We start from the raw sequence: 12,071 nt of genomic DNA on the forward strand, positions 1-12,071 counted from the left end.
GTCAGGTTTGTAGGCCTCCTTGCTCGCACACACCTTTTCAGTTCGGCCCACAACTTTTCTATAGGATTGAGGTCAGGGCTTTGTGATGGTCACTCCAATACCTTGACTTTGTCCTTAAGGCATTTTGCCACAACTTTGGAAGTATGCTTGGGGTCATTGTCTATTTGGAAGACCCATTTGCGACCAAGCTTTAACTTCCTGACTGATGTCTTGAGATGTTGCTTCAATATAACCACATAATTGTCTTTCATCATGATGCCATCTATTTTGTGAAGTGCACCAGCCCTTCCTGCAGCAAAGCACCCCCACAACATGATGCTGCCACCCCCGTGCTTCACGGTTGGGATGGTGTTTTTCGGCTTGCAAGCCTCCCCCTTTTCCTCCAAACATAATTATGGTCATTATGGCAAACAGTTACATTTTTTTTTCGTCAGACCAGAGGACATTTCTCCAAAAAGTACGATCTTTGTCCCCATGTGCAGTTGCAAACCATCGTATGGCTTTTTTTATGGCGGTTTGGAGCAGTGGCTTCTTCCTTGCTGAGTGGCCTTTTAGGTTTTGTCGATATAGGACTTGATTTACTGTGGATATAGATACTTTTGTACCTGTTTCCTCCAGCATCTTCACAAGGTCCTTTGCTGTTCTGGGATTGATTTGCACTTTTCGTAGCAAAGTACGTTCATCTCTAGGAGGCAGAACGCGTCTCCTTCCTGTGTGGTATGACGGCTGTGTGGTCCCATAGTGTTTATACTTGCGTGCTATTGTTTGTACAGATGAACGTGGTACATTCAGGCATTTTGAAATTGCTCCCAACGATGAACCAGATCTTGGCTGATTTCTTTTGATTTTCCCATGATGTCAATCAAAGAGGCAGTGAGTTTGAAGTTAGGCATTGAAATACATCCACAGGTACACCTCCAATTGACTCAAATGATGTCAATTAGCCTATCAGAAGCTTCTAAAGCCATGACATCGTTTTCTGGAATTTCCCAAGCTGTTTAAAGGCACAGTCAACTTAGTGTAGGTACACTTCTGACTGACTGGAATTGTGATACAGTGAATTATAAGTGAAATAATCTGTCTGTAAACAATTGCTGGAAAAATGACTTGTGTCATGCACAAAGTAGATGTCCTAACCGACTAGCCAAAACTATAGTTTGTTAACCTCTCTAGGGTACGTGGGACGCTAATGTCCCACCTGACCAACATCCAGTGAAAGTGCAGGGCGCCAAATTCAAACAACCGAAATCTCATAATTAAAATTCCTCAAACATACATGTATTATACACCATTTTAAAGTAAAACTTGTTGTTAATCGCACCACAGTGTCCGATTTCAAAAAGGTTACAGAAATAGAGATAAAATTAATCACTAACCGTTAATGATCTTCATCAGATGGCACTCATAGAACTTAATGTTATACAGTACATGTATGTTTTGTTCGATAAAGTTCATATTTATATCTAAAAATCTCTGTTTACATTGACGTGTTGTTATGTTTTGCCCCCAAAACATCCAGTGAAAGTACAGAAATACTCATCATAAATGTTGATGAAAATACAACTATTATGCATGGAATTAATGATATACTTCTCCTTAATGCAACCGCTGTGTCAGATTTAAAAAAAGCTTTACGGAAAAAGCACACCATGAAATAATCTGAGTACAGCGCTCAGAGACCAAAACAAGCAATATGTAACGGCGTTCGTCTGTTGAAAGAAGAGAGTCGGACCGAAATGCAGCGTGTAGGTTACTCATGACTTTAATGAAAGAATTGCGGTACATGAAATAACTGAAACTGAATACAAAAACAACAGAACGGAACGTGAAGCTAATACAGCCTATCTGGTGAATACAACACAGAGATAGGAACAAACACCCACGAAATACAAAGCGAACTCAGGCTGCCTAAATACGGTTCCCAATCAGAGACAACGATAAGCACCTGACTCTAATTGAGAATCGCCTCAGGCAGCCAAGCCTATACAACACCCCTAATTAGCCGCGATCCCAAATACTACAAACACCAATACGAAGACAACATATAAACCCATGTCACACCCTGGCCTACCCAAACATATAACAAAAACACAAAATACAATGACCAAGGCGTGACACAATACAGATACCCGCCATGTAATGGAGTCAACAAAAAGTCAGAAATAACATTATAAATAGCCACTTACCTTTGATGATCTTCATCAGAATGTGCTCCCAGGAATCCCAGTTCTACAATACATGTTAGTTTTGTTTGATAAAGTCCATCATTTATGTCCAAATACCTCCTTTTTGTTCGCGCATTTAGTACAGTAATCCAAATGCGCAGGCACTAGGTCGAGACAAAGTCAAAAAAGTTATATTACAGTTCGTAGAAACATGTCAAACGATGTATTTAATCAATCTTTAGGATGTTTTTATCATAAATCTTCAATAATGTTTCAACCGGAGAATTCCTTTGTCTTTAGAAATGAAACGGAACGGAGCTAACTCTGGTGCGCGCCTGACTGAGCACATGGCCTTCTGGCAGACCCATGACTCAATCAGCTCTCATTCTCTCTCACTTCACAGTAGAAGCCTGAAACAAGGTTCTAAAGACTGTTGAAAGCCTTAGGACGTGCAATATGACCCCGCAGACACTGTATATTGGATAGGCTAAGACTTGAAAACCTACAAACCTCAGGATTCCCACTTTCTGGTTGAATTTTTCTCAGAATTGTGCCTGCCATATGAGTTCTGTTATACTCACAGACATCATTCAAACAGTTTTGGAAACTTCAGAGGTTTGTCTATCCAAAACTACTAATAATATGCATATCCTAGCATCTGGGCCTGAGTAGCAGGTAGTTTACTCTGGGCACGCTTTTCATCCGGATGTGAAAATACTGCCCCCTACCCCAAAGAAGTTAACAAGACATTTGTGGAATGGTTGAACAACGAGTTTTAATGACTCCAACCCACGGTAAGTGTATGTAAACTTCCGACTTCAACTGTATATACATCCCTGGATTACTGGATCTCTGCGAGGTTTCATCAGACTTGATGAGTGTGGATAGAAGGGCAGGTGGTATAGTGTGTTAGTTCAGGGATGTTTATTTACCACAATGCTTTGGGGGAGGGGGTAATGTAGGAGCTTTGAGTGAGTGACAGATGGTGTGTTGGTAACCCTGACTCTATGAACTTCATATACTGGATGTGTGTCAGTTGCCCTGTTTGCTTACAGTTGCTATTTGTTTCTGTTTAATGAGGCTGTGCTAACATGTTTGTACTGGTCTTAGTGCAGGCCACAAATTAAGCTGTGAGGACAATGAGTTAATGCCTTCAGTACAGCAGCAGTTGTTAGCAATTTTGTTCAGGTGAATGGGTGTATATCGTACATTACAGAGCAGAAAAAATGTGTATTTTACATTTACTGGTCTAGTGATTCTGTTTTGGTAATTCAATTATTGGTGTGAATATTCTTGAAATAAATACATTTCAGATAGAGTATGTTCTGTGTGTGTGTGTGTGTGGGTGGGGGGTGGGTTATAGGATAAGTACGCACATATCTGGCAGCCTTGCTGGCCAGCTGAAGATGGTTGCCGAAGCTGCGCCAGGGTGTAGTCGTGTGTCACTCTGGATATGAATGGAACCTGGGTGAGGTTATTGAACTATGACAGCAGTGCGTCAGTGAGAAACTCCGTATAGGCCCGTCCTCCCCCACAACCCTTCCCTACCCCCTCCCTGGGCAAAGAGGCTTTGGCTACGTTGTCTCCAGTGACTGACCTGATTTCTAAGAGTGTGTGCTTGTGCAAGGCAGATTAGTGAGGCTGGCAGCAACTCTATTCTCTATTACATTGCAGTGTCAGTTTGGGCTGGTGATGGCACAGTGTGTGCGTGTGGGAATGTGGGTCAATGTGTAGTGTGAGGTCAGTGTTCCCAGACACACACACACACACACACACACACACACACACACACACACACACACACACACACACACACACACACACACACACACACACACACACACACACACACACACACACACACACACACACACACACACACACACACACACACACACACACACACACAAACCAGCTTTGTGGATTAATGGCCCAATGTCATCCTTTAGTTTTACATACACTTCTGTAGGTTTTTGGTCCAAAACACAATGATTTACTCAAGAATAGGAAGTGGCACATCAATGTAAAAGGGCAGGGATGGGCAATTTTGATAGCGTTGGCCCCCCACCTTGCGACCAACAATTTTAGCGGACCTCTTCTTGACAGCAGAGAGGAAAAAATGTATGTTAATTTCCATGGGGCGGAGAGCAGATTTTGGAATTTTATAACACATTTCATGCAATTCTACTTATTTTGTCATGGGGTGGAGAGAAAAATGTGCAGTTTTACAGCTAACTTCCTGCAATCGTATACATTTTGCCATGGGGTAGAGACAATTAGATTTCTGAGTGAGAGTAACTAACAAAATCAATGAGGGCCCCTCGGTCAGTGATTTGACCATAATTAATACAAGTGTAGAAAGCTAGCCGCTACACTAACTTGCCAAAAGTGGGGCCGCCAGTTGCCCATCACCGGTTTAGGGCGATTCCACGGGAACAGCGTGACACTGAGACTCTGAGTTTTCTAAATGTATGTCAAACAAAAACCAATTATTGCAAAGTTAAAGGTGTCACGCCCTGACCTTAGAGATCCTTTTTATTCTCTATTTTGGTTAGGTCAAGGTGTGACTAGGGTGGGCAATCTATGTGTTATATTTCTTTGTTGGCCGGGTATGGTTCCCAATCAGAGGCAGCTGTCTATCGTTGTCTCTGATTGGGGATCATACTTAGGCAGCCTGTTTTCCACCTTAGTTTGTGGGATCTTGATTTTTGTTAGTTGCTGTATAGCCTGCAGAACTTTACGTTCGTTTTGTATTTTGTATTTATTTTTGGTGTTCATTTGAAATAAAAGTAAGATGTTCGCCTACCACGCTGCACCTTGGTCTAATTCATCTAAGGAAGGATGTAACAAAAGGTCCAATGCATCCATTTTTGTTCTCAATATCAAGTGGTACCGTAACGCCAAGTCTAGGTCCATGAGTCTTCTACCCCCAAGCCATAAGACTCCTGAACATCTAATCAAATGGCTACCCAGACTATTTGCATCCCCCCTCCCTTCTACACTGCTTATACTCTCTGTTATTATCTATGCATAGTCACTTTAATAACTCTACCTACCTGTACATATTACCTCAATTACCTCGACTAACCGGTGCCCTCGCACATTGATTGACTCTGTACCGGTACCCCCTTGTATATAGCTTCACTATTGTTCTTTTACTGCTGCTCTTGAATTATTTCTTACTTTTATTTCTTACTTTCTTTAGGTATTTTCTTAAAACTGCATTGTAGGTTAAGGGCTTGTAAGTAACCTGTTGTATTCTGAGCATGTAACAAATAAAATGATATTTGATTAAATTGTTTCTGGGTAACAATGAACTGATTGCTTTCAATTAAAATGGTTAAAAATAAACAAAAATAGTTTCTAATCTAAGAGCAAGACTGTCTGAGAGGGAAAAATAAAAACTAGCTGTTATTGACAGAGAGGTTTGGAACGGACTTTCTTATTGGCCTATTGACTAATTAACCGCCTGGTGATGTCACAAGGCAGGCCAAAACTCCATCCCTCCAAAGCAGGCAGACATTTCAGGTGGCTCTTTTCAAACAGTTCGTACACTTAAAGGGCATTATCACAATTTCACAGTATTATTCCAACCTAATAGTGTGGAAATATATATAAAACACCGGGAAATCAAGTTTTTGACTGCCTTGGGCCTTTAAACAAGGACTACTTTAATAAATGTCCACTGATAATTTTATAATCACATTTACTTGAAGAACAGTACAGAATGACAGTTTGTGCTGTTACTGTCATCAGTTTTGTTACCAGACTTTGCATCTGCACTGTTCTTAAAGTAAATGTGTTTTTGTAAAAATGTCTTTGGAAATTGTTAAAATGTATTATTGTGCATAGAGTTGCATGGTTTGTTTAACTTTGCAATTATAGTTTTTTGTTTGACATAAGTTTTTATGTGAAAGATTTGAGTCTCAGTGTCCCTGTTACTGTGGAATTTCCCTTTACCAATAGAGCAGTAGATATCCCTTGTGTATTAGGTTAACTAGCACCCCGTATTCTGTGGTTGTGTATGAATACTATGGAAACACATATTAGTCCTCTAGAATGATTTATTTTTTAAGTTGACTACTAGTTATTACAGGCAATGGTGTCTCTTTGACAGGCTTCTGACTGGAGTCTGTCAATATACTGCCCACACCACCCAGGCTGCATTCATTATTTGAGTTGAATATTTATAGCTGAAGGATAATGGAGTTAGGCCTAAACTCACCAACGGCTTACGTCCATCCTCCATTCAGTATTGACTGAGCTGGCCTGAGTCCCAGCCTCAGTGTCCTACTTGGGGTTCTGTCCTGTACTTGGCCAAGCCCTCTTGGCATCTTACCCCCAGGTTCTGATATCCACGTCTCACATGGCTGCACTGTGGGATTGGGACTCAGGCCAACACATCCCTTTAAATTATATTTCCTTCTATTAACACATTTCTTCTTTACCCCATTATGTTCTGATAGTCTTAAGTTGACCAAGTAAAACTACCCAGGAGTTTCCTCTTAAGCCGCTATAGTTCCTATAACTATCTGGAATTTCCCCTTTGAAGGGACTTATCTGATGATGGACAATTAAAAAAACTAAAACAATGATGCCAGTCAGCATGGCCCTTGGATGATCGACACCGTGTAGCAGTTTATCCATGCTCATGAACTAAATGGACTATACTTGTCCCACTATTCCTGTGTCAGATAAGCCAGACATGCAAATTCCCCTCCTCCACAACCTTCTGACCTGGTTAAGGGGACCGGCACGTATATCAGCATCAGCAAGGCCTTTACAAAAGCCCTTATTATTGTCAATATGAAGTGACCTGCTTTGTGCCTCTGTGTGTGTGTGTGTGTGTGTGTGTGTGTGTGTGTGTGTGTGTGTGTGTGTGTGTGTGTGTGTGTGTGTGTGTGTGTGTGTGTGTGTGTGTGTGTGTGTGTGTGTGTGTGTGTGTGTGTGTGTGTGTGTGTGTGTGTGTGTGTGTGTGTGTGTGTGTGTGTGCTGCTTTAATGCAGCCTCTGTTCTGGAGCTGATCCAGATGAGTAGTAATGAGTCTGGGAATGGGGAACCGTTGGATAAGGAAGATGAAGGTTCTTTACCAGATGCTGCAAGAAAAGGAAGCTATACTACATGCAGAACCTAAAACTTCCCCTTCCCTTTGAACCAAATATGATTCACTATTATGCTCTATGGTTCTGTGATATCATAAAGCCTATGGCGCTCTGGTGTTTTTATGATAAGGTAGCTGTGACTCTTCAGCTTTGTTAAGTGTGGGGGGGGGGGGGGACGACCAGAGGTCCCATTGAAGCATATCTAAAGTGGTAATGAATAGGGAAGACAATGTGGAAAGTCTGCCAAATATCTTTCAAAGTTCATTCTTCATTGTCTGTGGTTTAAAAATCTAACGCTATAGATTTAGAGGAAAAGGCTGATATTGAAATAGTGAAATAACAGACGGTTGTTTCTGGTACTGTACAGTCCAACAAAAGATTCTGTCTATCAGGGATTGACTCCAGAATGTTTACTCTTTTCAACTTGCATATAAAAAAATACCAATGAGTTAGTGTAACGGCTAGCTAGTTAGCGGTGGTGCGCGCTAAATAGCGTTTCAATCGGTGACGTCACTTGCTCTGAGCCCTTGGAAGTAGTGGTTCCCCTTGCTCTGCAAGGGCCGTGGCTTTTGTGGAGTGATGGGTAACGATGCTTCGAGGGTGACTGTTGTTAATGTGTGCAGTTGGTCCCTGGTTCGTGCCCGGGTATGGGCGAGGGGACGGTCTAAAGTTATACTGTTACATTAGCTTTGATCTTGTGCCAGACTGCCACGCTCGACACAGAATGCAGTAGGGCCGGAATCCTTGTGTCAATGCCGGTTTCCAGTCTAGTCATTGACCCAAATAAATTATTACTAATCTAGGAATCATAACATCATGTCATTGTCTGTCTCACTGCTACAACATACTGTATATATACTGAACAAAAATATAAACGCAACATGTAAAGTGTTGGTCCCATGTTTCATGAGCTGAAATAAAAAATCTCCTACATTCTCCACATGCACAAAAAGCTTATTTCTACAAAATGTTGTGCACAAATTTGTTTACATCCCTATTAGTGAGCATTTCTCATTTACCAATATAATCTACTAGAAAGGCGTGGTATATCAACTAGCTGATTAAATAACATCATCATTACACAGGTGCACCTTGTGCTAGGGACAATAAAAGGCCACTTTAAAATGTGCAGTTTTGTCATACAACACAATGCCACACATGTCTCAAGTTTTGAGGGAGAGTGAAATTGGCATGCTGACCTTAGGAATGGCCACCAGAGCTGTTGCCTGGGAAGTGAATGTTAATTTCTCCACCATAATCTTCCTCCAACGTTGTTTTAGAGAATTTGTCAGTACGTCCAACCATCCTCACAACTGCAGACTACGTGTAACCACACCAGCCCAGGACCGCCACATCCACGCATGCATGAAAGAACAGAAATTACATTTTGATCTCTCTCTCTTCAATTCAATTCAATTAAATTCAAGGGCTTTATTGGCATGGGAAACATGTGTTAACATTGCCAAACAAGTGAGGTAGATAATACATAAAGTGAATATATAAAGTGAACTAAACAATAAAAATGAACAGTAAACATTACACATACAGAAGTTTCAAAACAATAAAGACATTACAAATGTCATATTATATATCTATATATATACAGTGTTTTAACAATGTACAAATGGTAAAGGACACAAGATAAAATAAATAAGCATAAATATGGGTGGTATTTACAATGATGTGTGTTCTTCACTGCTTGCCCTTTTCTTGTGGCAACAGGTCACAAATCTTGCTGCTATGATGGCACACTGTGGAATTTCACCCAGTAGATATGGGAGTTTTTCAAAATTGGATTTGTTTTCAAATTCTTTGTGGATCTGTGTAATCTGAGGGAAATATGTCTCTCTAATATGGTCATACATTGGGCAGGAGGTTAGGAAGTGCAGCGCAGTTTCCACCTCACCTTGTGGGCAGTGAGCACATAACCTGTCTTCTCTTGAGAGCCATGTCTGCCTACGGCGGCCTTTCTCAATAGCAAGGCTATGCTCACTGAGTCTGTACATAGTACATAGTCAAAGCTTTCCTTAATTTTGGGTCAGTCACAGTGGTCAGGTATTCTGCAACTGTGTACTCTCTGTGTAGGGCCAAATAGCATTCTAGTTTGCTCTGTTTTTTTTGTTAATTATTTATTTATTTATTTATTTATTTCTCTCTCTCTCTCTCTCTCTCTCTCTCTCTCTCTCTCTCTCTCTCTCTCTCTCTCTCTCTCTCTCTCTCTCACACACACTGTGCTGGCAGCTGATGGAAGAGAAGACACCCATCAAGCTTGCCATGGTGTCCAGACTGCCTAAGTTCGGTGTCCGCCCCACCACGGGGGTCACCAGCCCCCTGCCCAATGGAACCACCCCTTCACCCCAAGACAGCAAGACCACCCCTCCAGCAAGACCCAATGGGGTGGTCCGTGCCTCCTCCTTCTCTCTAAAATGGCGGAAAGACGGTGGCAGTACTCCAACCACCCCCACTAGCCTTGAAGATGATGCATGCCCAAAGGAGGGAGGGGACAAGCCCAAGACTCAGCACTCCACATGGGGGAGGGAGATCAAGAAACCATCCCCATCCACCCCTAAGAGGGTCAGGAGTTCTGGTTCGTCTGAGTCATCTACTTCAAGCCCCAGGGCCATCCCCCGCCAAGTCACAAAGACCAGCCCCAAGGCAGGGCCCAGACAGGGGCAGAGCGCTTCCTTCAGTGGAGGCCCCAAACTAGGCCAAAATGGAGCTACTGATGGCTCAGGACAGTCAGGTTTAGGGCTGGTGAGGCCACGGGCCAGCTCCAGCTCCCCGCGCAGCAGCTCTAGAGATAGCCTGTCCCAGTCCAGTGACAGCCTCAAGTCTCTCACACTGGACAACATGGTGCGCTCGCAGAGTTTCACTCACTTCAAGCAGATCCCGTCCCCGACCAACTTGCCCATGGCACGCTCCTTCTCCTTTAACCGGGCAGTGGAGCTGGCCAAGCCTCTGGCCAACACCCAGCTACAACCACCCAGGACCAACCACATCAGACCCCACCAGCTGTCGAATGGGAGGCAGGGCCTGGGGATGGGCCTCGGCCTGGGGACAGGGCTGGGGGGGCTTCAGTATCCTAGGAGCCTCTCTTCAGCCGGCTCCCCCTCCACAACCCCTAGTGCCCTGAAAAAACCTCTTCTCCCCAACTGTGTTCTGAACAAGCCTTCTGCTCTGGGCTATAGACTGACACGGCCTGGCCAGGTCAAGCAGCAGAAACCCCTGTTTACAGGGAGGGTGAAGGGGGAGGTCAGGGCTGGAGGAGTGGGGGACGGGGATAGGGCAGAGTCACCCCCCCTCACCCTCACTCCAGACCCCCTTAGTGACAGCGACAGGACCTCAGGGGGGCAGCTCAGGGGGACAGGGGAGGGGCTAGAGGACATGTCTCTCTCCTCAGCCTCATCGCTCTCTCGAGGAGACACCAGCGAGGAGTTCTTGGATGACTTTAATAACCTGGCTGATGGGGATGTCCCAGACAACAGGACGAGAGGTAGTACTGCCACTCAGACCCGCCTGCGGAGCTTCCTGATTGAGACCATGGACTGGAATGAGATGGGCCTCTCAGGTAAGCAAAAAAAATTAAAAACACCTGCTGAAATCATATTGTTACTAGTTGCCACGATTAACCTCTCTAGAGCTTTTATAACACTGCTTCAGTCCCATAATTCCTGACAGTCAGTAAAATGTACCGTATGAACTGTTTGTCCTGTTTGTGTCCCCTGTGCAGGGCAGAAGGAGGAAGTTGGGGTGAGGACAGCCCTTGACATCCTGCCCCCAGAGAGGGGAGACTTCCTTCAGGGCTTGTCTCTGGAGCTGTCCCCCTCCAACAGCTCGGGGGGCACCTACATGTGGGACGAGGAGGATCTGGAGCCCCTGGGACCCAGAACACACCCATGTGAGAGCTATGACGACTCAGACCGCCTCAACAGCATGGTGAGTCAACGCTTGGTTTGCCCTAGGGTACCAAATTCATACACACGAAAACACCCATATTTACCTGGCTGGTCAGATACAGTCAGAACATAGAGAGCGTCAGGAGAATATTTTGTCATTGTTTAGAAAAACACTGTTTTATTGTCAGCAATTGTCTTGTCTTCTGCTTAGCATACACTTCATATAGTATCACTGACTAGTAATGACATACTGTCAATTCTGTATGATGCACAGTACAGTACAAAGTTAATTCATCAGATTGACTAGTGTTGGTATTCAGCAGAGGCCTGATAGTGTGTACCTTTGACCCTATTATGTCAGTCCAGTCCTCCCAGCAAGAGCTACCTGCTTTATTCAATCAATTGATCCCGCTGCTAAAAATTCAGCTAAATTAATCCTTAATTAGGGATTAGGAGAACAAAGACTCAGGTCAGAAAGGGAATGTGAATGCCAAGGCTGCCAGCCACCCACTCCCAACCAAGGTCTCCCTCCCGTGGGGTTCCCAGATTCTGGAATGTCTGCATAGCTCCTTACAAGCCACATATGATCTCCTGGAGATAATCGAACACTTTCTTTCTGTTTTCCTCCCGGTGTTCCGGTGCCATTGGCTCTGGAATGTTTAACGAGCTTAATGACGGGGATTCAAAACAGTTAATCAGCTTAGTCTTTTCTTCCCTTCCTCTGGGGTTTACCATTACATGAAGACAGAATTGTTGACCGAACAGTGGTGCATAGACAACTGAGGCAGTGTGTATTGGGGAGAGAGCTGTCTGGGGATGCCAACTGTTCTGAGTGGGTGTGAGTGACTCTCTCTAATATATAATAATAATATTTAGCAGACACTTTCATCCAAACGACTTAAAGTCAT

At 43.6% G+C, this 12,071-nt stretch overlaps 1 protein-coding gene across 15 annotated transcripts in view; it reads left to right on the forward strand.

Annotated features, from left to right (window-relative positions):
- Positions 1 to 12,071, forward strand: part of ccser2a (coiled-coil serine-rich protein 2a) — a 64,069-nt gene that overhangs the window by 18,136 nt on the left and 33,862 nt on the right. For all 15 annotated transcript variants that reach the window (XM_046358543.1, XM_046358541.1, XM_046358544.1 and 12 more), the window contains 2 exons: positions 9,509 to 10,835; positions 10,998 to 11,203. In XM_046358543.1, the coding sequence (XP_046214499.1) occupies positions 9,512 to 10,835; positions 10,998 to 11,203 (1,530 nt within the window). In that variant the 5' untranslated portion in view covers positions 9,509 to 9,511. The remainder of the gene's footprint in view (positions 1 to 9,508; positions 10,836 to 10,997; positions 11,204 to 12,071) is intronic.

This window comes from Oncorhynchus gorbuscha, linkage group LG08 (assembly GCF_021184085.1).
Source record: "Oncorhynchus gorbuscha isolate QuinsamMale2020 ecotype Even-year linkage group LG08, OgorEven_v1.0, whole genome shotgun sequence".
NCBI classification, from domain to species: Eukaryota; Metazoa; Chordata; class Actinopteri; order Salmoniformes; family Salmonidae; genus Oncorhynchus; species Oncorhynchus gorbuscha.